We start from the raw sequence: 27643 nt of genomic DNA, 5'->3' as shown, positions 1-27643 counted from the left end.
CATTTTTTTAACGAAACATTCATTCTGCTCATAAGACAATGAAACTTCTTGCGTATAAAACAATTATTCTTCCTAAACTAGAATATTCTTGCATAATATGAAATCCACACCAAAACTATTTAACGCTACAACTAGAAGCTTTTCGAAACAAAGCTGCACATTTCATCTGTAGCGAGTACTCTCCCCAAATAAATATCACGTTCTTAAAAAAAGGGGGGGGGGGGGGATTAGTTTTTTTAGAAAGCCGCTTGCTCTTTTTCATGACATTTATAACATCGAACCTCTTTCCGAAACAAGCTACTTCATACCCGCCTGGTTGATGCATCTGCCAGGGTTGATTATTCACGCAATGTCGAACCAATTAAATCACGAACTAACTTGATTTTTTTTTTCCCCTGACCCTACCCATAAGGGCCGGAGTAGTCTCCCTGAACAAATTGTCACTCGTTCAGATCCGATATGGTTTAAACTAAGTTGCGGAGAGCTTATTTGTGAACTCAATATTTTCTTGGTGGCTTTTGTATTTTTAATAATATTGCTTTTGATGCGCTTGCGATGCACGGAGTTGAGAAAAATGTATCGCTTTATCTTGAGTGTTTCGGGTTTTTATAATATTTACATCGTTACATATCTAGTGCTGGCAGTTCACTTATTAACATTACTGTATATAAGTATATATACTATGTGTCACAGCATTTATTACTAGCTATTTTTTTCTTTAGATGAATGTATATGTCATTGTAGATGATGTATATGATTACGACTTCTCCCAATTTCTTGCTTACACCCTCATGTAATGCATGCATGTAATGCATCCTTTAAGGTAAAATAAATGAAATTAAAAAAACAAATGCAATCCTGGTGAGGTCGACCTGGCTGGAGGGGTCTGTTAGGAACCATGGCTAATAGAGTGGAATCATCATTATTCACTGCGTGCTTGATACGGCCGTTGCAAAGATTGATAAGGCGCGATATCTATACTTATATATGCTCTCTTCGATTCTTTCACGCATTGTGAACACTGTTCGGAATGCATAGGAAAGAATGACAGATAATACTTGTCTCGTACTGTTCGGCGAACAGTACCAGACAATAGCAGCGGAGCGCGACAGGTGGTGTGATACACAGATTGCGTAAATCCGAACTACGAACCAATCAGATTGCTACCCATATAATTTGGTCTGTCTAATCTACTGCTTTTGTTCTTTTTTTTATTTTTATTTTTTTCTGGGGAGGTGAGGTAGTGTTAGAAACGCTACAAATAGTTGTTTTTTTTTTTTATTACATGTTACCCCGCAGCGCCAAGAGGCATTATAGCAGGGGGGGGGGGGGGGGGTGAGGATACATTTGCACAAGAATTACAGTTCTGACATGCAGAAACACACAGGAAAAAAAAAAAAGAAAAAAAAAACAAGTTCGCAAAAAAAAAAAAAAAAGACTAAAAGCAACAACAATTGTGTTGCAAAATTATAACCCCTGAACAAATGGATCCACAATGGTATAAAACTTTAGCCAACAGTGTAATTTTCCGTACGAATAAAGATATGAAGACAGATAGCACAGTGTTACAGACCGAGCGTTCTGAATGCACATTCTCAAAGAGAAAATTCACTTTCCTTACTCCCAGCTATCACGTGACAGTTTATCAAAAAAATTATCAGACGATGGAATTGAAATAGTTTCCTCTGGCAATTCGTTCCATTGTTTAACGGTATTGGGGAAAAATGAGAATTTGAATATATTAGTCCTAGCTGAAAATTCTCTAATTTTTTTGGAATGATCTAATCTACGTGACACGAAGTGTGGCAGTTCAATGAATTTAGTTTTATCCAGTCCTGTTTGATCATGATAGATTCTATGTAAAAATTTTAAACGGAGGCGGCGTCTTCTAGAGTTCAGAGGTTCCCAGTCTAATTGACATTTTAGGGCAGTAACACTTTGTTTGAAATTGTAATTTTTTGTAACGAACCTAGCAGCTTTGCTCTGGATTTGTTCTATTTTCTGTTCTAGATAGCGTTCTTTAGGGTCCCAAAGCACGCAAGCGTATTCTAAAATAGGCCTGACATTAGAAAGAAAAGGGGTATTTTTTAAATTGGGAGGACAATCGTGAAAATTCCTCCTCAAGAAATTTAGCACACGGTTAGCTTTGACCGTCATGTAGTCTACATGCGCGCTCCACGATAGCTTTTCCGAAAACTGAACGCCTAAATATTTTACTTTGTCCACCTTTTGTAGTGGGGCGCCATCAATTAGATAGCTAAAAGAAACAGGTTGTCGTTTTCTGGTAAATGTTATGTGATTGCATTTGGGAATATTTAAATTCATTTTCCATATTTCGCACCATCTTGTAAGGCGATCAATATCTTCCTGTAGCTCTAAACAGTCTGGATATGTCTTTATTTTGCGGTATAAGACGCAATCGTCCGCATATCTCGGTGCCAATAGGAAGCTGAAACTTCCTCATCATGACAAGAATCCGAGCACCGGAAAAGCGATATAAGAGCGAACCCGATCCGCTCCGTGTGACAAAAGCGGCGAAAATCTTCGCTCACTCGAGGAGTCTGACGGCGAGCTGAACAACGGTCCAGGATGCGCGCTAAGGTACGTCCTCTGTGCGAGCAACGATGCCCTTGTAATTTGAAGCGCGTAATTTCAATTTGAGCCGCGTAATATATTTCTTCCGTATACTTACAACTTGAGGAAGACGGAACTTAATTATGCACGCAAACTGTTCCGCGACGACAGTGTAGACTTTTAACTGAGACTTGAAGAGTTTCATCGATGTTATAAGAGACCTCACTAAACCTGAAAAGTGACACCTCGGAAGCTTCAAAGTGGCAGCCCACGTAAACATTTTCACGGTTAAGTATTTTAGCTTTGGAAAAGCCAAGTTTCTTAGCAAAGCATAAGTATAGACCATCAGCTGTACTCTTTCAATGTTTCGGTAGAATGTCTGAAAAACAACATGGTGGTTGCTAGGCGAGTTGGTGCTGAAATTTTGAGATGGTGGCGTTTTTAGACGGGTGAGAGGGGAAAACAGGGCAACACAATGCGCTAACTTTAACTGTTTATTAAGAAAAAAAACATGGTTAGAAATACTCTGCGCCATCGCGTCACCCAACCAGTACCCTGCCCCGCCGCTGTTTGCAAGAAACGGGTCTCTTTATCCGCCAGATCGATCGAAGCCACGTTGAGATCCCCGTGACTTGTTATCGGGTCTGCCTCTATCATTTCTCGTACCGTTTTATCCTTGTGTCTACTGATGATCGTGCATGACTTGAACCCAGGTTTGCATCCTGTGTCACGGCTGTGAATGCATATGGATGCAAACCTGGGTTCAAAACTCAAGGAGTGTCTGAAGAAGACACCCAGCAACAAAGATACGTGACGTGGTAAGCAACCATAAGTGGTCAAGTTTTATTGTCTTTCTTTAAACGCTCGCAAAAAAGAAAAAGAAGCGCTGATGCGCTGTTTACACCAGTCGTGGTCTGTGGTCCGATCGGGACCTCACGTTGGAGAGAAAAACCGTTTCATCCACGAGAGCGGAATGCGCTTTTCCTGGGAATCCGGCGGTCGCGGTCCGTTCGCTCATTTGTATACGCAGCGGGGTGAAAGAGAAGCGGTAGCAGGCAGCCGCTCTCGTCATCAGTCACCCGCTGACAGCCCGGAACGACGAAAGGTGTCATCCTGCGCGCGTCGCCACCACACTGGCTTCGACGATGTCTCCGTGACACCTTGACCCCGCGCAGCGGGAATGGCATGCGGTGCCCGAGCTCACCTGTATGTTGATTGGGGAATGCTCTCGGAGAACTCTCCTGTGGAATGTTTTCACCGCTTGCCCCCTTTGGGCTGCCTTCCATGTGCATGTGTATCTGTTTAGTTCGTTGTTTAGGTAGGACGTCATCGGCAAGGACGCGTGGAAGCGACGACTCGACCCCGAGAGAGCGACGGTCGACGCCATATTTGTTTTTCTTTCCCGGTTTTTTTTTTTTTTTCAGAGGTAAAACAGAGTTGAGTAGTGAGAGAGGAGGGTGAGATGAGTGGCAAAGTGTGCTGCCGTTCGGAGATAGGTTCTTCTGGTTCTGCCGAGCTTAAAACTCGTTGTTGCACGGAAAAGAGCAAACCAGAAGCTCTTCTGAGGCTTCTATGAAAGGGTCACTCTGGTCAAATACGAGCACTCCCAAAATATTACACTAAAGGCCCGTTCACACTTTTGCAACCGAGTGCGACCGAGAGAGACCAAACCGGTTTTTAAGCCTCTTGCGATCTCTTAGGACCAGCTCCGCTCAGTGCATCCGGTCCCAAGAAGTCTTTCTCGGTCGTACCCGGTTGCAAGAGTGTGAACGCGCCTTAATGTGAACCGTGGTCCACCCTAAAACTCATATTAAAAATGCTACCACCAGCTTCTCAGCGGGCATTCACGCCTTGGCTGTTTCTCAAGCAACCTTGTGCCCTGACGTCATCTACTCAGGGAGGTTACCTGTTCGTACTGCCACTTCTTTCGACGTGTTTTTCTGCTGCGTTTTCAGCCGTCCCAAGGGACGATTTCTGCCTGCTATGTTATTGTTTAGCGCCGTAGTGTGTAAAGGTCTGTTCACACGATGCATCTTTTAGGCGCGCAACAGTTTCGCGACACTCAAGTTTCGCGAAATTTGCTCGTTCACACGTACCGCTTCACGTGCAACAACGATGACGTTTAGACTCGCGAAAATAGTTTGGGTGTTGACCATAAAGTGGCGCTTCAGTTGAAAGCCAACATCTTCATCATCACCATTAGCCATTCAGCGTCGTGTTCTCCATCTCCCGCCACATTCTAAGAGTCAAAACGCAGGCGAGCTGGTGAACAATCATAATTAAGAAATAAAACCTTAAGACAAGGAAACTAAAAGGGACATACACACCACCGTCTTAAAACCAGCACAGCATACCTCCAGTGGATCAACATGGCGGGCAGTCGCGTGTTTACGCTGCTCCGCGTCTGCTGCATTTTCGCTACAATTCTTAGACTCCGAATGGACAACACATCACTGCGTGACTGCTGGAATGACTTCGACCCCCTTCGCGTCAACTCAGCGGCCAGTTCAGCCTACATCCGCTTTCCCCCAAGCTTTTCTGTGTGGTCGGCCGTCGGACCCACGTCCGCTAGGCCTAGCTCCGCAACGACGACGGAACAGCGCTTCTCTCAGTCACGTCGACCAGGCCGCCCACCGTTTCCGGCCGGCATCCTGGGACAACGCCTTCGCCATCGCCTCGTGTGCTGTCTGCTGCTGGCGGGGGATATCGCTTCAAACCCCGGGCCGCCACATCCTTCCTGTGCTAGCTGTGCGACGCGGGTACGGGACAATCAAGCGGCCGTCTGCTGCGACTCGTGCGAGGGATGGTTTCATCGCGGCTGTCTCCACATGTCGCTGAGCCAGTACCGCAAGTTGGGTACCAGCAGCGATCCATGGTTCTGCCTTGTTTGCTCACTGCCTCCCTTTTCAGACGACTTGTTCGACAGTGCCCCCGACCCTCCCTCTCCCATTGCACCTGGTGCCCCCGACGTTTCGCTGCTGTCCAGGTCAGCTGGCATCAACAAAGGCACCACGTTCTGGTACAATAACTGCAGAAGCGTGAAAAACAAGATTGTTGACCTGCAGGCTCTTGCTTGCTCGCTTCCAGCGTGTTCTGTTATTTTGCTGTCCGAGACCTGGCTCGACGACAGCGTCGCCGATAGCGAATTGTTACCCCTCGACACGTACAGTGTTCTCCGTAGGGATAGAGGAAGTCGAGGAGGAGGGGTTCTCATGGCAGTTCCTTCGTGCCTTTGTTTCAACCGCCGAAGGGATCTCGAACACACGGACCTCGAGGCGTTATTTGTGGAGTTGTTTTTCCCGAGAGGGACCGTGCTTGTGTGTTGTGTTTACTGTCCGCCCGCCACCCGCCAAGAAGCGTACCGCTTCCTCGATTCGTCTCTAGAGTCTGTTGCAGCTGACCGATACGCAAACATTCTCGTGTTTGGCGATTTCAACGCCCATGTCGACTGGTGCACGTTCGATGATCCTGTTCCACGCGACACCTCTGACGACATTCTCCTCGAGACCATGTCTACCGCAGGCTTGATTCAGGCGTGCCGACAACCCACGTACGTGACCCGCGATGGCCTCCAGAGTCACCTTGACCTTGTGTTTACCTTCGACGTGACTCGCATTGAGTCCGTCAATGTGTCTGAGGGCCTCCATGGCAGCGACCATTCAGCCATAGAACTGCGCTACGCAGTCTCCTTACCACGCACGGGCCATTCTGCTCAGATGCTTTCGAAGTTCGACCAAATGGACTTTGGTCACATGGCCCAACTCGCCCACCTGGCACCTTGGTGCATGACCACGTTAGGGCCCGATTGGTCATCAAACTACGAACTGTGGTGCGATTTTCTTTTCGCCATTCAGAAAGACTGTGTTCCCACAACTGTGTGCTCGTCAAAACGGAAACGTGCACCCTGGATTACTTCCGACATAATTAAAGCCGCTCGCCATAAGCGAGCTCTCTTTCGTAGAGCGCATCGTTCCAAGTGCCCCACTGCACTAGAGTTGGCGAAGAACCACCAGCGAGCATTGAAGGCCACTATTTACCGCGCCCATCAAAAATGTGTCCGCAACATTGCTGAGAAGGCCAGAACTGATCCTAAGATCTTCTGGGCCTATATCAACCGTCTGCGCTCAAAATCCCAGCGACCCTGCTTCAAGCTGAACGGGAAGGTTGTGGACACATCCCAAGGTGTCGCCGATATGTTTGCTGATCATTTCTCAACCATAAACGGTTCTTCCGGCACCCCTCCTACAACACCATGTGTGCAGCAAGCAACAGCTGCCCCAACTACTCAGCCAGTTGCAAGCAATGACAACCGGCCCGAACTCCCTTCAGTGACATTCAGCACCGAGGCGCTGCAAGCAGCGCTCTCCAAGGTCAAGAACTCCCGGAGTGCGGGGCCAGATGGCATTACCCCCCTCTGGTTTAAGGTGTTAGCCTCGCAGGTGCTACCAACTACGTCCAGGTTGCTGCAGGGGATTTTCGACAGCGGAGTAGTTCCCGAGGAGTGGCGCCGAGCTCGGGTCTTGCCGCTTCACAAAGGGAAAGGAAAACCTGTCGACGAGCCGAAGCACTACCGCCCAGTCTCGATTACCTCGATTGTGTGCCGCACGTTCGAGCGTGTGCTGAACGCCCAACTCCTCGAGTTCTTGGAGACGACCGGCTACCTGTCCGATTCGCAGCACGGCTTTCGCTGCAACCGTAGCTGCGAGACTGCCCTTGCCACGGTGACGCATTTTGTAAGCAATCACATGGACAATCGCGTCACTACAGATCTCATTCAACTTGATTTGAGCAACGCATTCGATACGCTAAGCATCAAAATTCTAATTGAAAAACTCACTAGAGCAGGCATCTGTGGCCCTCTTCTTGTCTGGCTCACAAGGTTTCTTTGCGGCCGGAGCCAACGGGTTTTGTACGGAGGTTCGTGCTCGGTAGCATCTGCTGTCTCGTCGGGAGTTCCTCAAGGCTCGGTGCTAGGCCCGACCCTGTTTTTGCTCTACGTGAACGACATGCCTCGAAGTGACAAATGCCTTCTAGTTCAGTACGCAGACGACACGTCCATTGTGGCACCAGTCTCGTCGCCCGCTGACTCTAATTGCCTTCAACTATATTTGATGGAAATTGAGAAATGGACACAAGCACAGCACCTCCAGATCAGCGCGACCAAAAGTGGCGTAATTCGATTTACCAACAGTAGAAACAGTAGAAAGAGCGACAGTCCTTGTTACACCGTGGCCGGCTCCCCACTTGCAGTCTCCGATTCCATGTGCATTTTGGGCGTCACACTTACGAAAAACCTGGACTTTACGGCCCACGTTGCGGGTGTTGTCTCGAAAGCCAGGAGAACACTAGGTTTTATAACCAGGGTCACAAAACCATGTGGACCAGAAGCTCTGCGGTCGCTATATACGGCCCTCGTTCTCCCAACGCTGGAGTACTGCTCAGCAATCTGGTCTCCCGCTCAGCAGCACCTTCGTGAACGACTCGAGAGCGTCCAGCGTCGGGCGACCCGAACCATCTGGAGCCGGTCATCCGGTGCAGCGGACGTCTCCTACAACGCACGCCTTGGGGCACTCCAGTGGCGACCCCTTGGACAGAGGAGGCGGACATCACGTGTACGTGCGGTCTGTCGGCTGCTCGACGGGTCGCTTGCGGGGTCCCACCTCGCGTCACTGGTGCGTGTCAGCAAAAGGACAGGTCAACCCGAGCCGCTCCGCGGCCGAACCACTCGCCATAGCGAATCTTTCATCCCCGCCGCCGTCAGAGACTTTCTAACTATACCACTAAACGCTCGCAACCCTCTACCAGCATCAATTGATGACTCCCGAGAACTGTGCAGGCTCTTCTCCCGTCAAGTGGTGTCGGACGCCTCATGAGCTGCGGCACCATAACCACTGACCACTGTTGTTGTTGTTCTGACTATTTATATTTACCCAAATTGTTTTTCCCCTTTCCCTTTCCCCTCATCCACGGTGTATGCGGCGACCGACTAGCAGGCGCACAAGCGTAAGGGTTGTTACCTTTCTGCCTAGCCTCGCACGTCGTCGCATATACACCATACTTCTTGTGCAAATAAATTACAATTACAAATAAATTACAATTACAGCTGTCATTTACTTCCATTTACTTAATTTACTCTTAAATTGTCATTTACTAGTTGTTGAATTGTCATTTACTGCCATTTACTTTATTTACTGTTGAATATGTATAATTTGGATGGAGGTTGACAAAGAAGAAGACTGTTGTGAAAGTAAATGAGAGCTGTACGCTTTGCTAGTCTTGAGACGGTACTGTGTACGTCCCTTTTTGTTTCCTTGTCTCAAGGTTTTATTTCTTAATTATGACTAAAAATAGACGCGAATTATCATCGTCACCAATTGCGTCTTCGTCCATCGCTGGTTTTTTTTTTTTTTTTTTTTCCGATACGCTACTCACTTTCCCTTCAGTGGTGCTTGACGTGCTTGCGGAAGCGCCGGCAGGATCCATCGTTCGTGGTTTTGTTTTTTTTCGGATTTGGCTCGGCTACAACACCGGCAGTGAAGTGGTCTTCTCAAACAGCTCGCTCCCCCCTCAAAGGCCACGTGAGAGCGTTTCTGAGCGGCCATTGGCGGCGCCCTTAGAGAGATTGACAGGCATGGAGAATAGAAGGGTAGGAGAGGGCATGACGTCGGTCGCGTAGCCTCCACAAGCCATGCTCCCTTGACGCCTCGCCTCTTTCTCATTTTCCTCCTTACTCTCCTCACTTACCATGCCAACGTGACCACATCACGTGACCGTAGCTAGACTTCGTCTTGCTGTGGGGTACTATTCGCGTCTCCAGCTCGACGCTCGCCCTCCCGCGGCGGAAACGGGAAGCACTCTAGTGAGGGTCCCCCAATTCTCCTGCTCAGCGAGCTTGGCGGAACTGCTCGCGATCATGGCTCGCGAAATGTCATTTCCGAAAGCAAACAACACTCTTCACTGCCCCAACGTAGTGCTGCAGCCGGTATGGGATTGTACCTTACTGGAGAGTTTTAGTAATGCGCATAGAAGCAAACGCAAGCGGTGTGCGTTTGCGTTCGAGCTGCGTGCCCCACGTTTTGCGTGCGCCTCATCGCCATGCGCCATCCAAGACCGCGATTTCGGGCTCCGCGCACGCGCAGTGTGGAACACGCAAAGCTAACGCAAACACACAGGGCTTGCGTTCGCTCGTATACGCAATATTAAAACTCACTACTGTTTCACCGGCTTCCAACGCCAACGAAACGTGCTGCAGTGAGCAGACGAGCAAGCAGGTAGGCGTTCCTTCGAACGGGAAAGGCTGAGATTGGCAGAAAGACAGCGAGCAAATACAAAAGTAAATAAATGTTATGAAAAAACTAGTAATTAAAAAAAAAAAGTTTTTTTTTTTTTTTTTTTTTCGGCATTGGGTTTGGAAGTATATTGGCGGCGACTTTGGATGTTTCGCCGATTGTCAAAAGTCACGACTTTGATAGCACAATATACTTTACCCATAGAGTTATTACAATAAACGCTAGAGCCTCAGCTGGCGCTAGTGTGCTGTTGCAAATTGAAGCAGACAGCATGCAGTCAGAAATTGACTTCCGGTAATGCATTTCTATGGGAAAAAGCGAGTGCATTTTCTCTCTGCGCTCGATTATAAGAGAAAATATCACGAATAATTCGTACGTACTAGGCACATTGGAACATTTCTCAGTCACGCAGACGAAATAATTGGTCAGTTACAGCATTTTTATTTGAAATTCGCGGCATTAAAAACGGTGTTAAAACCGCTTCGTACGTGTATTTATGTGCACTGTCGGACACTGTTAGCGCGAACACGGCGTCGACGCTTTCCAGCATGGGGGATATACGTGCCAAACGAACGAACGACATGTGGAAAACCAAGAGAGACGGCAAGAACTACGCAGTAACACTGGATAAGTAACTCCTTGTGCTTGCAGACGATCAAAATATGTTGAAAGTCACGTAATATAGTCCGATTTGCAATAAATAAGTACTGCTTTATTCTTTCTGCTCATGAATATGTGCGAAGATGCTTGTTCTGTGTTCAAATCATCACCCGCACGCTCCAAATCTTTGCAAATAGGGGGAAGCCAGAGGACAGGTGCGCGATAAAATCTGCCCAACATAGGAAATAATAAGAAAACACACCTTTCGTAGCCCACGTACTTTATTCTTTACGTTTCGAACGTTTTTTTTAACCGCTCGTAGAGATGCACGACGGGGTCATTTTCATATAGTGAGAGGACAGGCATATTAGCAATATATAAGCACCAACGGAATGCTGGCGAACTTTGAACACACTCTACATTCCTTTCGATCGTTATTTTGCTTAGAATCGTCGCTCGTTTCTACATACCTGCCATGGAACAGAGGTTTGGGCCGGAAATATAGCGAAGTTTAACATCGTTCAGTGGTAAAGGAAAAATGCTGCAACTAAAGCAATTACACTTTCACAATATTAATAAAGGTACATACTACCCGGTACAACCGAAATAACAAAAGTTATTAATGGTATTTTCCGGCGACGAGACAAAATTCACGCGCGTTTTCCCATAGGAATACACAGGGGGACTGGAAAAGTAGACTGCATGCTGTCTGCTTCAATGTGCAACCGGAAGTCCCATAGACACTAGCGCCAGCTAAGCCTCTATCGTTTATTGTAATAACTCTATGACTTTACCCACAATTAATGTAATTAATTTACATAAATTTCTCACATTAGCTAGAATGTTTTAATTGATTTTAGACTATTTTTATTTTATTGGTAATTGAAATGCAGCAATTAGAACCAGTGATGATAATTAGCACAATTTTGATTGTCATATGAAAATATGACAATAAAAAAAATATGATATTTGTGCAGCGAGAACGCACAGATATCAGCACTGATTTTTTCAACAACTACAAATATCAGCCTGAATCGAACAGTATGTCACAAAATAAAGTTTCCGCAAACAACTTTTCCAAGGAAATAATTACGATGTGAGACACATCTTGAGTCATGAAAGAATCCGAAATTACGACCTATATCGAGAAATTAAGTCCAAAATAGAGGTAAGTTTCGGTTTCGCTCCAGAATTAAAACGCGCATCCTTCCGTAAATAATACGCTAAACACCGCTCTTGTTTTCGGGTTAAAGAGGTGACCTGCGCTTAAAAAACATTAGCTTCCTCGTATTACCAGAAATAATTTATGTCGCTCAGTGAAGCCAGCACACTAGACAGGCTCAACGGTGGCACGCATCTCTGACCCTCACTAAACCCGCCATCCTGAATGAGTGGCGCCACCTACAGTTAGTTGGAGTCGCGAATACTTCGTTTCAGCTTCCGTCCGAGCGCAGCCAAAGCTACGCGTGGCCGGAGCCAATCACACGCCGGAAATAGGTCACGCGATCTCGCCTGCACTTTTGTATTACTCCGCTGCGCCGCCGGTCGGCCGCGCCACCCGCGCTCGCCGAGTATTTCGTCTGCTACGGGTGTATCAACGATATCGTCTGCTACAGGTTTAAAAAGTGCTCTTTCACGTTCTGAAACTTAGTCACGGGGGATGTCAGTACGTAGGCTGGCCGCTGGCATGCTTTCCACCAGTTCGGCATAGTTTCGAGTTGTAAGTACACGTTGCGAGGTCCCCGATGACCCGGCCGTTGATGTTTCCTTGTATTGTTTGGATACACCAGGGCTCGAGGCGCAGTCCTTTCCACCAGCTTCTCGGTGTTCAATTTGATTGGCAGGTAAAGGGGTGCCCTGATTTCGCCTCGTATCTTAATTGTAGTGGCCCGACGCTTTGCTTGTTTACAACACATTCACGGTACGACACGGCAGGAGTGTCCCGCCGAATTTGAAAGTAGATATTCTCGCGCCTGACGCCCGAACGTGCCTTTGCGAAAGTGTGTTTTGAAGCGACTCGGTGAGGAAAGCAGCGAAACATATGATTCGGCGATTACGGGAACGAAATCACACAGAAAAACCGAGCGCTGCAGCCGTGTTGCCAGCGGATGATACATGTTTTCACCAAACCACATGCATTTACATATATTATTAGAAACATAAACTTCAAAGATTTGATTCGTTTAGTTGCAAATCACTCTCAGCAGTACACATCTGGAATATTGTGCAGTTTTTACGCACAAAACAGTTATTTGAAAGGAAATTACTTTTGTGAACTACTTCGTGGTGCGTAGGAATGCTGTCATATCCGCGCAGGGCTCTACCTAAGATTCATGGCGCCGGTCGTCTTTGTGCGTTCTATTTTACCGGCTTGACCAACCACGCACAGTTAATTACGCTGGGATCCTACGCGTTTTTTTTTTTTTTTTTTTTGCGTTTCGGCGCTGCTTGGTGTGGCTCCATCGGGTCGTGTAGTGTCAGCTGCGGTCAATCTTTAAAGTGAAACGGAGTTTAGTATAAAGGACCGCTATCCATGCTGCGTGCTCGAATTCGTACTAAGTTGTTCCACACAGTCGAGGCTCATAGACCCTCTTCTTCGCTGACACCACCAGGTGGTGCTCCAGCCTTTGACGTCCCAGCGAACTTCCGGTTCCCATAAAGAACGGACAAAGCCCACCGTATTACAACACCGCTGGTTGAAATGTCAGTTCTCCAGGCGAACGCCAAAAGAACCAAAAAGCGCGGATCTGTTGGGATTTATCGAATACGTTCTCGTAAACCAACTTGTCTCCTCTGAGACGTTGAAATCGTACAGCCGAAGAGCCCTAGCTAAATCTCGTACTTCGCTGTCCGTGTAGCATTTGAACTGTCTAGCACTCGTGACATAAGCAAGCTCGACAGGCTTGCAAAGACGGAGGGACCGGAAGTCACTGGGGACGCAAGTGGCGGTTCGTGTTTGTAATCAGTAAAAGGGTCTGTACAACGCGGCACTGATGTTAGCAGAGATTATAATGCAATGCAGTGGTCGTGTCTGTAGTTTCAGTGCGAAAAAGAAGAACGCGTCGTTTTGAGATGGCGTGATTATGCGGAGCAAAGGCTGCGAAGCGTAGTTACCACTTGGTCACCTCTTGGGACTTCAAACCCGTTTAGTGTTTTACAACCACAAGCCGTATCTTGCCTCCCAAACGACTTCCGGTCGCTTCGTCTCGGTAAGCCTTTTGCGGCCATTTGCGCCACAAGAGGTGCTAGAGAAACGACGAAGTTGAAGATTAAGCAAGGTCCCTCTGCCATGTTGGTCAACTGATTCTTTGGAACTGGTGGTGACATGGGTGTGGGGGTTGCCTGTCCTCGCACGAAGCGGAAATTCGCGACAACGTAAAATGCAGCAGCGCTGCTTTTCTGCGTGTGAAATCAGCGGAAGTCTTTATGAGCTTCTGAGACCGGTAGGCCTTTCAGGACTGGTGCAACTGCCCGATCATCGGGTGTCATGGTGTCATTTCTGGGACTGCCGCGTGTTCCTGTCCACATGTTCCGACCACAACAAACCGCAGGGAAGGAAGGACGTGCACCCTCCCCGGCCGTGCGTCTGTCGCCCCGGAGGTCGGCGTCGCCCAAGGGGCAATCGTCTGCTTCTTCGCAGCACGTTGCGCGGCAAAGCTGCCTGCAGCACGACAACACGAAAACGTGCGCGGCGGCCAGCCTCCAAACCGGATTCGGAGGGCGACTCTCAAGGACGACCCTGAGGACGTCGAGAAATGCCCAGCTGCTGCCACGGGCTCCCTCTCCGTGCATGCAATCCGCGGGGTCGACCCCAACGCTAGGCCTAACCCTTTCGCGCGTGACGGCGGCGTGCCTCGCGCCATGGCGTGCGTCTGTCTGCTGCCCTACCTTTTTTTCTTCGGGGTGGGTAGTTATTATGACGGATGGAGACGGGGCGCCGCGGGCCGTCGCCGCAGCGCTGACGCGCGTGACGGAATTTATCGACAGACCTGTAAAAGATAGAGAATAAAGCGATATGTTTGTAAACATGTGTATGTGTTATTTGAAATTACAGTGACTGAGGCTCGCTTTTGGACCACGTTGTGATGCAGGATTTGTTTTGACTTCGGTCGGCTCTGACAGTGATCGAATGACGCTCGCGGTTACGTGCCTGTTTTTCTTTTTCGTAGGGTAGCTGGTAAAAAAAAACTACTATTACCTTTATTATTTTTGTATAAATAAAAAAAAGATTATGTCTCTATTTTTACGTGCACATATTTATTTTTCTTGTTGCATATGGCTAAATTATGTTGGTCAGAATGTTTGGTAAAGTCAGCGATATGAAATGGCTTGTTTTGACATTATAACGAGTCGGGGCAATAAAAAAAAGAACAACTATAGTTGCTAAACAAGGAGAATATTATAACTGAATAACTGTTACCATCGAAGAAAATAATAAAACAAACTTAATAATTGCTATTAACAAGAAAACTAATAAAAAAAACACATAATAGTTGTTACAAAAAAAAACAAAACAAAAAACACCACCATGAAGCCTAACTATAACGTAGGAGCGACAAGAGGGCGTGACAGTCTAGGTCTCCTTCTCCCAAAAGTAATCTGCTTATCACTGGGCTACCAATGAAATCAGAGCATCGCCTGATAACAAGTATTCAGAACCATTTGCGAACAGCGGTCTGTTTTTTATTCGTTAGGAGCGACTGAAATCCAACCACACGTTATACAAGCAATCCTAATCTTTATTTCTTATAATACCGATGCGGAGATACATTGTGAGATGAATCCATGGCCAATCTGACGAATCCATCAAGAAGTAATTATATGAGAATGTTTCGATTCAACATGGTACACACAAGAAGCAACATCTTTGAAATTTGCTAAACACAAACTGTAAACATATAATTAAAATAACGGATAATCAATTTTTATTACGAACAAGTGATTACATTACGCATTTGATTAGACAACGAGGAAAGTCATATCCGGAACCTTGAACCCGAGCCACCACATCATTGACTCTTCCATATCTCCCAAGCTTGTTTTAAAACTTATTCAGGCACATTTGATGATTACTCTTGGCTGAGCCACGGGCATCGTTGTTTTGTATTTCCCTCCACCTTTGGTTACGTAATAAATAATTTCATCATCGCATAATTATGATTAAGGTGGAGTCGAGATGCCTGTCCGTTCGTGGCTGCGTGGGCTAGTAATAGAGATGACGTGCACGCCAGGGCGGGCTCCGCATTTGTCCTTATTTGTCCAACTGTGGATGCTATTCACGCGTTGATGTTTTTGTTGTTGTGAAGCGTAGTAGGAACGCTCCACAACCTTGGCCTTGCGCACCGCGTGCTATCTTAGACCATTGAAAAATTTCGAAGCGTATACTACATCAATGATTCAAACAAAATCCGAAGTTCCAGAATTTACTCTATCTCACTCTCGGGTAAACGTCTTGTACCCGTTGCGTTCGAAAACCTACCCGCGTCTAGCATTGTTGTATCTGTCTTGTCACTTGACTTGATCCGCCGGAATAACTCTGATACATTTGAGTAAGATTGAAACACGACCCCAAATGTCCCCTCTGCTGACCGTGATCTGGCCAATATGATCTGGCCCACCTCTGGGCGCAGCCATCTTGACGTCACGTGATCACTAATGTGGCAAACAGGCAAGATGGCGGCAACCGGGGGGGGGGGGGGGGGTGCCATTTCCGCTGCAGGCCGTGGGTTCCGGTTTACCGCTCTAAGGTAATACTCAAGCTCATTGGGTTAAAGGCATGGTTGGATGGATCGATACATGAAGCTGAACCTGTTGAATCGGGAGGCAGCTTGCGCCACCTAGTCAGTGTTTTTTTCCTTCTTTTTTTATTCTAACAATTATTTAACATATAGTTATATATCTAGAGATTTATTCTTAAAAGCTACAATCGGTTTGTAGGGCGGAAGGAGCCACACTCCTTCCGCCCTACAAATTACCCGGAAAAGAATAAGAAAATATTCACCCTTCCCTCGACCTATGCCACCTCTCAGATAATCTCTTTTTGGTTATTTCAACCTTACCCATGTCTATTGTGTCTCACTATCCTTGAATCCCAGTGTTTTTTTGTTTTTTTTTTATTAGTTGTTTCTTTAGTTACTACATGATGAAGCCCCTTACAGTAAATTATCAAGCGCTCAGCCGTCTCCTCATCCCCTTACAAAAATGATCAATGAGTTTCAATTGACTTTCTATTGTGTTCCTATAGAGTCAATTGAAACTCGATATAAACTCAATGTCTAATGAGTTTGACCATTAGAAACTCAATTTTGATTCTATTGAATTCACTCATTAAAAATGCAATTGAGACTGATCATAAGAAACTCAATATCGATTCTATTGACATTACTCACTAGGAATGCAATTGAGTTCGATCATTAGAAACTCAATATCAATTCTATTGAATTTACTCAATAGGAATGCGATTGAGTTTGGTCATAAGGAACTCAATTTCGATTCTATTGAATTAACTCAATAGGAATGCAATTGAGACTGATCATAAGAAACTCAATATCGATTCTATTGACTTTACTCACTAGGAATGCAATTGAGTTTGATCATTAGAAACTCAATATCAATTCTATTGAATTTACTCAATAGGAATGCGATTGAGTTTGGTCATAAGAAACTCAATTTCGATTCTATTGAATTAACTCAATAGGAATGCAATTGAGACTGATCATAAACAACTCAATATCGATTCTATTGACTTTACTCACTAGGAATGCAATTGAGTTTGATCATTAGAAACTCCATATAAATTCTATTGAATTTACTCATTAGGCATGCAATTGAGTTTGGTCGTTTGTGGATTACTGCACCCGTGTGCACCGAACGATTATTGCTTGTACCAATGTTTTTCTATTAAGGGATAGAGTTCAATGACGTCGAAACACTGTTTATCATCTATGAGACACTCAAGGAGGGAATAGGAAACTGGGAACCTTAGTAGATGCTGAAATGGTCACCGGCCAAATGAATACCTTCCTTATGTAGGGTATATAAGGCGGTGGGGTAGTCAAGGGAGTACGATTAGTGGGTTGTGAGTGCTTAGTTACGATGTTTGTGTTCGTTTCCTCTATGTGCTTTGTTTCCTTCATGTTGCATGCTTTAAAGAATTGTGAAAAAGAATTCTCAACCAGAGAATATTTTTTTAAATGCAGTTGCAATAAATTCTATTGAAGCACGTTGCAATAATTCAATTGAAAGTCAATTGCAATATTTTTATTAAAACTCAATAGCAAAAGTTCTATTGAAACACTATTGCCAAAATTCAATTGAAATGCAATTGCTAAAAATTCAATTAAGACTCAGTGGCCAATAGTCTGGGACGGATCAATAGCGACTCAATAGAAAAAGTCAAATAAGTTTCAATTGAGACTGAATGAGGTCTATTGAGTGAGTCCTTTACACTTTCAATTGAAAGTCAGTTCATTTTTTTGTAAGGGTCTCCACAAGCTCCACACACCGTATCTACTTCCTGAAATCTAGCTCTTTATGTCTTAGTCCGCAACACCGCCGTCCTCACCCCGAACAGCAAGGAGCTTACCCTGGAATTGCCCAAGACAGGTTCCTTAGTAATGTTATACTTAAACCATCTGTAAATTTCCAAGGACAATTTATGCCTGCTATCGCTCATATACTTAGATCTAAGTTTCCTAGTCCGCTTTCTCCATTTTGTATCGACGCTATGTGTAAATAGCTAGGGACTCTTCGTGCCTATCGTTCTGCATCTACTTCTCTCAGCTTATCTTCAAATTCTATCTTACTGCTAGCTTCTTTACCCTCGAATGAGGACCATCCCATATCGCCCTGCATAGACGCTTTAAACACGTGCCAGATGGAGCTGCCATTGCCGAACTTCTCTTGTCTTACCGAAGTCAGACTTGGAAGTAATCCGTTACAAGTAAAGGGATTACTTGTAATTAATTACTTTTCTTGTAATTTAGTAATTAATCCGTTACTTTTTTGAAAATGTAATTTGTAATGTAATCTCATTACGTTTTTCAGTAACGAATTACTGAAATTACTCGTTACAATTCTTTCATCTCTTGAAGGAGGGCGATACAACGGCCTTCGCTCTTTTAGCATGGTAACACAAGACTCGGGCGAGGTGCTGGTGAGGGGAAGGAATTCACGGAAAGCACGAGAGCCCAGCCAGAGACCGTTTCTCGACTCGTTCGTGCGGTCAGCCCGGCTGGGAGGATTCGACGATCTACAAATAGGCAACAGGCTTTGACTTCTTGGAGCCACAATCCTCCGCGCCTTGTTCCCCCAAAAATTTTAGCGAAACCGTGCTTTGCTTGTTGATGTTTCCGCCTATACACACGCTCACCCCGCAAACAGAGAGGCAGCCCTAATGAGACCTCGACCCTGCTCATCCTTGACAGCGCTGTGAAAGCTGAACACTGGCGGGGCCAACCAACTATGTGGTTCCTGTCGCTTGACTTCACACTGACGGATGTGTACGGCAAAAACATGAGAGATCCGATTGCAGCAGTGCATTGGAACAAAGAAAATCTAGCATAAACCCTGCTGTCAGTTTAAACAGAAACTTTCGACAGCCGGGACTGCTGGTCGGGGAGCACAACAAAACGGCCTGGGACGTCGAAGCCGAGCCCGCATTCTTAGAAACGAGAATGCTAGAGTTCTCGTCAGCGGATTGGGCCTGCGAGAACTTAGACCGAAATTTTAGGAAAAGGAAACATAGCCCGAGTTTGCTGAGGATAAACGGTGACTCACTTGGACACTGGAGTTGTAAAGCCGCCTACCTGTAAACGCGTGAAAGACATGGAAGCGTGCTGTTCACTGAAAATTGGGCTTTTTTTAAATCATTTCTAGACGGGAAAGTCAGTTCAGCTGAGAGATTTTGCATTAATATTTCGCCTGACGTCTTGGCTCTGATAAGTTTGGTGATCAAGAAAGAAGATCAAGTGGGCCCCATTCGGTCGGATAACAACCTTCATCAACGAGGAGTCTTTAAAATGTACCCAGACGGAAGTACTGCATCTTGGTCTCACAGCCAGTCCGTTTTAGTAGGTAAACCAGCCCCTACTTGGGCAACATGCAGCAAACATAAAAAAACCATATCTTCAGGGAAATCCTGTTTTGAAGCTCGCCGACGCCAAACTTGGATTAATTCGAATGGTGTGCGTGCCTCCACCGCCCGAGTGCATTCGTCGCATATGTTTATGGGATTTAGTTCTGTCCCGGTTGGACAGCGCAAGGCTCGTTTATCTTGAGCACCTGTTCAAGTTCTTTCAAACTTTATAGATTCTTTCTCCAAAAATTATTAACCTAAAATATTGGGTAGAGATTAATGAATATGTTTTTTATGTATTAATTTTGATGGGCCCCAAAATTTTCCCCTTCAAACACGCAATATATACTGTCTTTTTCGTATTCCTTTGGAGTAACGCAAAAGTAATCAAGTAAAGTAACGAAGTAATTAATCGATTACTTTTTACGGGGAGTGATTTGTAACGGTAATTCATTACTTTTTAGGCCAAGTAATTGTAACTGTAATTAATTACTTTATTGAAGTAACGGGCACAAGTCTGACCGAGGTACCGAGCCAGTGAAGCGGGCGGTGACGAGCCTCCACAAAGGTCTATGCTGGGGAGAAGGACAGAGTAGCATTTAAAGTGGCAATAACCTGTCCTGGTGTGGCAATGATGAAGTGAAGCGAACGGAACAAGACGAAACGAAAACTGAAAGTCTGTTATGGCGGCGCCCATGCACAGGTGCCTGAAAGCGTCTATATTTTGGTGCGGTATTTTACAGAGTCAATCTACCTACTCCACATTGCTTTATTTCTAGCCTTGACTGGACGCCCAGTTTTATGCACAAAAGTGCATTTGAAAAAGTCAGGCTCGGAACCATAACTCCTTTCCAGATCTCCCTCACCACCTCATACCTGTTATAGTTTGGTTCTATTTTTATTTACAGCTGTACTTTTGTTGCCCTTACCAGTTATACATTTTGCATGTTCGGTGAGGTGTTTTGTACCCTCGGTAATTCATAATCCTAGATACTTGGATTTATCGACTCGCTCGACCTCTAATCCTTGTATCTTTAGCTCTGCAATTCTGTCATCAGTGAACACCACGACCGCTGATTTATCATTACTGAATTCTAAGCGTAACCTGTGGTCCTCTGCACCACGTATATTCGTTAGGGACTGAAGCTCTATGTTGCTATTGGCCATTAGCACTATATCATTAGCACACTTAGACCTGGTAGTGACTGTTTGATCTATTGACCTTGCCTTTCGTATGAAAGGTCAAAACCAGGTGTTTTTTTTCTAACTTTCTAATCCTTGGAGGTACAACATGAACAACAATGGCGACAAAAGGCATCCCCCCCCTAAGACCCCATTTTATCTCTATTGGCTTTGTTCTCTTTCATTCCCATGTTATTAGTACCATGTTGTCTTTGTAAATATCCCTTAAAAATGTTCACATTGGACGACGAAATGTTCCACAAGTTGCTTTGAATAACATTGTCATTGAAGGCTCCCTTTATATCTAAGAATGCTAACCAGAGTGGCCTACCTTCGTTTTCTCCTACCTCGATAAACTGTGTTAATTCAAATAAATTTCCCTCCAACCTCCTTTCTTTTCGGAACCCCTTTTGTAGCTCTCCTAGAATATTATCACTTTCCACTCATGCCTGTAAACTCTCCTTGATAATTTGCATTGCAAACCTACAGATTACTGATATTACTGTTACAGGACGATAGATATAGTTACTTGTGTCAGCTTTGTCCCCTTTCCGTTGTGCATTAAACTCAATCTGCTTAGCCTTCATTGTCCCGGGGTCACTCTTTATGCTAATGGCGCTTACGGCTTGTTTTAACGCTTCCATAGATTTGCACCCTAACTGTTTTATCAACTTTATTGGTATACCGTCTGCACCCGTCAATGTACCCGTTGGAACTCTTCGTTGTGCCCTTTCCAATTCTTTTTGTCCGATAACCTTATCATCATTTCTTGAACCATCCTCCACTGGTGAGGCGCTTCCTTTGAATCCTTGCTACTTGAACTTTTCTGTAATTAATGTTCCTATTTATTCCATTGCCTCATATCCTTCAAGCTGATTACCCTCAGGCATGACAATACACTTCTGTTTTGACATTGTTTTATGACTTAGTGAATTCAACTAGTTCCAAACATTTCTGGTTGCCTTTCTGCATTTTTTATTTACTTTAGACAGCCATTGCGACCCCTCCCTCTGAATCTTTTCATCAGTCAAGCAGAATTGCTCCCGTATACTTCTAATAAATCTATCCCACTTTTTGTTTACCTCACTTTCTGGTTTCCCATTGCACTTAGAGTGTCTGTGCTCTCTGGAAGCTTCTTGGCGTTTCTCTATTACCTTCTTTACTTCATCATCCCACCAGCCCTTACCGCTCATTCCCACTGGAAGCGGATCCGCGTTCGCAAAGCGGTTGCGAACGCGGTTGTATGAAGATCCAGTACAATGAACCTTTTCCGAGAAGCGTTCTGCGCACGCGCGAGCGCCCGATGCCAAGCGGTGGAAGTCGGCACGAAAAATCGAGGAAATTCGGAATGAGGCTGTAGATCGACGAGTAGAACACGTAATTGCAGCATATATATAATTGTGTTACACAAAAAAAGAAAGTTGACGGAAAGAAAAACACGACGTTTGGGTGGACGCTACTGATTTCCCTCTTTACAGTCGCGTTGGGCACGCGGCGCTGCTCGGAGAGCGAAGCAACAGGTAGCGTAGCTCTCATTATCGATTGGTAGCGCAGGTAGGTCACTTCCTCGATTTTTAGTTCGTGCAGCCGCCGCCTGGTGCCGTCGGTATTTGGAAAAGGTCTATTGCACGCGCACTTCGTGTCATCGAGTGCGCGTGCAATTGTACTGGATCTTTATACAACCGCGTTCGCAACCGCGTTGCGAACGCGGATCTGCTGAATGAGCGGTTAGGCCGGCGTGCGTCTTCGTTTCCCCCTTCTTTTATTGCATACTGCAGACAGCTCTTGTTCGAATAGCTTAGTTAGCGTTGTGTGATTCAAATCCGTGTATGTATGCCCAGAAATTATCTCTTCTGTTGGCTTAACGACTATTTTCAACTATTTCTTCTTTTTTTTTTGTATAAAATGTTTGATCTGGTTGTTTGTCTTGCTCTGTTCCTGCGTCTGCATTCCTAGTAAATTGGCGTCTCTCTCGACAAGAGTAGCAACATTTTCTACTCGAAACACGAAAATTTGGATGCTCCCTATTTGCAAAACTAACTACGATGAACAAATGTTAAAATATGCACTTCCTCGACTGCTTAATTTTCTTGTTACTCACAGCATTGATTTTCTCACAACATCTGTAAAAAATCTCCGAGCATTGCTTTCTTTTTTCAAATGTGATTGCTTAGCTGTCATGTTTCATAACCTTAATTTTTGCTAAATCGAATAATGCTGTGCTTGCATGTACTTTGTTTTTGTTTGCCTTTTATATATAGCGGCACCTTTTTTGAAATATTGTCCTGTTCTTATCTCTGAAATTGTTATATTTTCTCTTGGTTTTCTTTTTGGATTACTTGTGTCACTGCTGCCATGCATCTAAGGGGCCGAGGGCCCGTCAAGCTGCATGATGCAGCTTTTTTCCTCGGTCTCCCTCCGTCATTTATGTTTCGACGGAAAATAAACATTATTATTAATTGGTTTGTGATCACTACATAGGCTTTTTGAACCTTCTTCATTTGTTTTCATTGTCTCTAACCTGGGGTCCTAAACTCGTCGAACACAAAGTTGGAGCCCAAAGTTAGCGGAGCGCGCCGATTGGACGCCGCCGAAAAAAGCGCCAAGTCATCGTCGGAATCGTCCAATCGGTGCGTTCCGTGAACTTCGGCCCAAACTTTGTGTTCGACGAGTTTAGCACCCCTGCTATACATTCTATTTGACATCAGAGCGTAATCTATCGTAGAATGTAAGCTACCCATTTCCGATGTTATTAGCCCGTCGCATTTCTCACCGGTATTGCATAAACATAATTTATGTCTTTTAGACATTCGCAGTAGCATGTTTCCTGTTGAATCGGTGTACACATCCAGGTGTACATAAGCATTCATGTCCCCTGGGATAATTAATTCGTGATATTCTCCTAGTTCAATTATTTCTTTTGAAATACATTCTAACATCTTCCTGTTCTCCTCTTTAGCATTTGCTCCTGTCCAAAAATACAAGTAACAAAAAACTTGTTTTTTTTTTTTTTTTGCGAAAGGTTTTTTTTTTTTTTTTTAGTTATAAATGTCCTGTGCGTTATTCTCTGACTCCGTGCCAATTTGCAGTTTTTTTTTTTTTTTTTGTAAAAGTGCTTGAATCCCGCCTCCTCTCTTGCTGCCCTCCGTTCCATTGTATTGTTACCATACGTAATCAAAATTGCAAGGAAGTTGCTCCGCGTCTCTAAGATGCGTTTCAACTAACCCATATACGTATAAATCGTCCTGTCTTAGTTGTTCTTTTATCTCCTCCCATTTTAACCTGTTCCTACTACCCTGGTCATTTGTGTACACCTGCCCTACCTTTGCACCTAGATAGATGACGCCGGCGCCATCTATCGGTAGCCTTTGAACACTTCCGATCTGCGTATATTTAGACTGAAGGTCTTCGCGGTATTCTATGAGACCAAATCACCGCACTATCTGCGAGAAATGGTCGCTCATGAATTTGTCAGAGTAATGTCAAGCCCGTGGTGAAAAAAATAAGGCATGCAATATGCACAGATCGAAAGTGTTCCAGTGTTACCCGATAGCTGGTGCCAGTGCCGTCTTAACCGGTTGCAACGCGGCAGTCGACCGCACTCAAACGCAAATATGTGAACCAACATCTAAGATTTCAGGCTTTTTGTTCCCAGTCTCGGGTGTTCAAGATGTAGCAGCCTCACTATACTGGCTAATTTTCCCATCTACTGCTGAGACACCATGGCGCCATTTCTAGGCAGACCAACTTTCCCCTGACCTATGCGGAGCTCAAGTTTGTCTGCTTCTTGCACAGGGGTTGCGATGATGTAAAAACGCCGAGCTCTCATTGGCTGATTGAACAACATAGTGGGTAGACCTTAAGGCATCTGATATTGAGGTCTACCCACTATCCTCCCAATCATAGCCAATCAGAGCACGGCGTCGTTCTGACGTCACAGCAACTCCTAAGCAAGAAGCATACGATTTTCTCTCTGGATATACGTCCATGATACAACGAATGTGACACCATCGTATATCTTTTTATTTTTGCCTGTTCTTCGGTCAACAAATATGTTTTTGTGTTTTTTTTTTTTTTTGGCACGATGAGGCGTTATAGTTTATTAGGAATGATGCTTGAGCCTGGAGCACCGTTGGTCACGAATAAAGAACCGATACAGGAAAGAAGAAAACGGTGCATTTTGACGACACTGGAATGTCAAAAGGGCCGTGCCTCGAGAGATACAATGCACGCAAGAATAAGGAGAGAAAAAGGGAGAAACAAAAAGGGCGATCCGTTTAAACAGGTTTCTCGGCGGTCGCGTGTCTCTTTGTTTCGCCCGCATTGTTCCGCGAGTGGACGACAACGACCAGCTGTTGACGCTCGCGCCGGCTGCAATCGCAGACGACTGTTCTTCGGCGGCACATGCCACGGCTTTGTGGGGGGAGACATACACACCGTCGCGCCCGTGCCGAGATGTGTGTCAGGAATGCGAAAGTGGTCTGTGGCTCTTGAAGTTGCAGGCACTTGTGAAATAAGTCTCCCTCTGACTGGAAAGGGAAACCAGTCTCTAGAGGCTGCGATGGCGAACCATCTTGTTGACCCCAAGAACCTCTTGACCGTGCACACAGGTCCCTTTACCGAGAAAGAATTGTTGTGATTTGCTTTCAAACGTATTTATGTCTATGTCAAGAGCACATTACACCTTTTTTATTGCGAGGCCGCCACTTGGCAGTAGCAGACGACCTTTGCTTGCGACGTCGTGGCCGCGTGCTTCGAGACACTTGTGGAAGCAGGCCAATTGCCTTGAGTTTTGTTGCCTACAAAAGAAATTTGTGCAACCTACTGTTTTTTTTTTTTTTTTTCACAGATTACTTACGTGGTTCAACCCAACGTCCTCTTATATCTTTATTATGAGATACGAAACTTAATTCTTGTTTGTGCTTATTACGTTTTGGTCAAATCTTTGCACACTGATGCCGGCCACTCCGTAGATCACTACGTTTATTACTGAGGTTCCTTTCATATCAGCGAAGATTTCAGCGAGTCGAAGCAAGAAATAATATACTGCAAGGTTTGACATCCATAGTGGTATGGTTTTGACTCTCTTTTATAAGTCATCTCATTTCCGAGCATTTCGTCGCTGCTATATTCCGAAGGCCATATGCGATCGAATCGCAAGTTACACGTGTATAGTTTATCGTCAATTTTGAATGGCATGTTGTTTCACACGTTCAACTGCAATATGGCGTCGACAAGTTCAAAGAGCCGCACTCAACCGAACCCTAAAGATCAGGGTGTCGAACCGGAACCGTACCGAACCGAAAACCGGAACCGAACCGGTATTTTTTCCGGAACTGAACCCGAACCCGAACCGTTATATTGTTATCGCGATGAACCCGAACCGGAACTGAACCGGAAAAAAAATAACGGTTTCCGGCTCATGTCAAAACGGTTTGGCCACGCGCTGTTGACAATGAATGTGCTATCAATGCCATTTGTTTTTTAAATGCCGTCAACTGACAGTCTGACACACACCTCGCTTACATATTTTTCTTCTCCACTCAGTCTTAGGAATATAAACGCTGCATCCATGAACCTTGACAAACGCTGCATCCATGAATCTTGACATAGGAACCAGTATTGCGCTGGTCGCGGCTTGCGCGGAAGAAAGAAAATTGAAAGGCTGTGCAAAAAAAAAAAAAAAAAAAAAAAATCGCGTCACGGGATTTTATTTTTCTACAATCTCGTAAATCCTAAATGCTGCTGTGTGCTCATTTCATAACACGTTTCTAGAACGCGCGAGTTCTTGAAGCTTGCTTCCATCAGAATGAGAAAAGAAAAGGCTGTGGAGTTTGATAATAATGCATCCGGTTTCGTATAGGCACTTAGAGGCTAACATATTTGTGAGACAGCGAATTGATAGACGTGCTGCGCTGCGAAGTTCTACAGAACAAACGCGTGACTAAAAATTGAAAATGAAAAGGATGAGTTTACTTTGAGATGAGGAGAAACACAACGAGACAGCGAACTCTTCTATTTTAATATTTATCCTATTACGTCCTTCTGGCGTTGCGTTCGGTGAAGTGTTTTTCATATTCCGTATCTTGTTTAATGAAAACTTCTTTAAGGGTCTAATTTGAGTTACCGAAGGCTAGTTCAAGTAAAGAAAGCTGTATTTTCTCCCCACTGTTCCTTCAATTGCTTACACGCCGAGGTGGCGGGATAGTTAGCGAGTTCTACTTGTAAGTGGGTTTGTAAGGAGGTCGCGGATTTTACAGCTACTGCGTCGGACCGAATTAGAATAAGTCCGAATGCATAAACGTCGGTGAGGTAACATTTGAGTGCACATAAAGAAACCATTCCTGGTAGAAAGCCCTGAGCCTCACACTACGATGTATCCCGTTTCGTATGTGCTGATTTCAGATGTTTTATTTGTAATTTATTTTGATGTTGCAATTTGTCATTTATAATTTCCGAACCGGTTCGCGAACCGGTTGAGCGCCCCGAACCGGTTCGCAAACCGGTTCGCGGATCGAATTAATCGAACCGGAACTGAACCGGAGCAAAATAAATTTACCTGAACCTGAACCGTAACCGAACCCGTATTTTTTTCGGTTCGACACACTGCTAAAGATAAAAAAAATTGTTGAGCTATACGTCGGTACAATCCGGCAGAGAATAAACAACGCGGCAGGTAATTACTAAATTGTCAATATCCTGTAGCGGGAAATAATATAAAATTACCCTTGCTCATAAATATTTACAGTAATCGAGCCAGCGCCGATTGTTGCTTTCGAAATTGGCATTTGACACGCCATCCGTATAGTATACGTGCGCCCGGACCACAGAGGTGGGAATGACATTCGCATTTTGGATTGAGAGGGACTCTTTTCAAGTACATTAGTGATGATGAGACTTGCGCAAGTATTTTCCCATAGAA

The 27643-nt window shown here is 45.0% G+C and overlaps 1 protein-coding gene across 1 annotated transcript in view; it reads left to right on the top strand.

Annotated features, from left to right (window-relative positions):
• Window positions 1-2438: 2438 nt before the first annotated feature.
• LOC8033572 (sodium- and chloride-dependent glycine transporter 2) overlaps window positions 2439-27643 on the top strand; it is an 88165-nt gene continuing 62960 nt past the window's right edge. The window contains exon 1 of the mRNA XM_042286870.1: window positions 2439-2601. Within this exon, the coding sequence (XP_042142804.1) occupies window positions 2590-2601 (12 nt within the window). The 5' untranslated portion in view covers window positions 2439-2589. The remainder of the gene's footprint in view (window positions 2602-27643) is intronic.

The sequence above is a fragment of the Ixodes scapularis genome, unplaced genomic scaffold (genome assembly GCF_016920785.2).
Source record: "Ixodes scapularis isolate PalLabHiFi unplaced genomic scaffold, ASM1692078v2 PGA_scaffold8__174_contigs__length_109621045, whole genome shotgun sequence".
Lineage (NCBI taxonomy): Eukaryota > Metazoa > Arthropoda > Arachnida > Ixodida > Ixodidae > Ixodes > Ixodes scapularis.
Note: the sequence above shows the minus strand (reverse complement) of the source record. Positions and strands in the feature narration are given on the sequence as shown.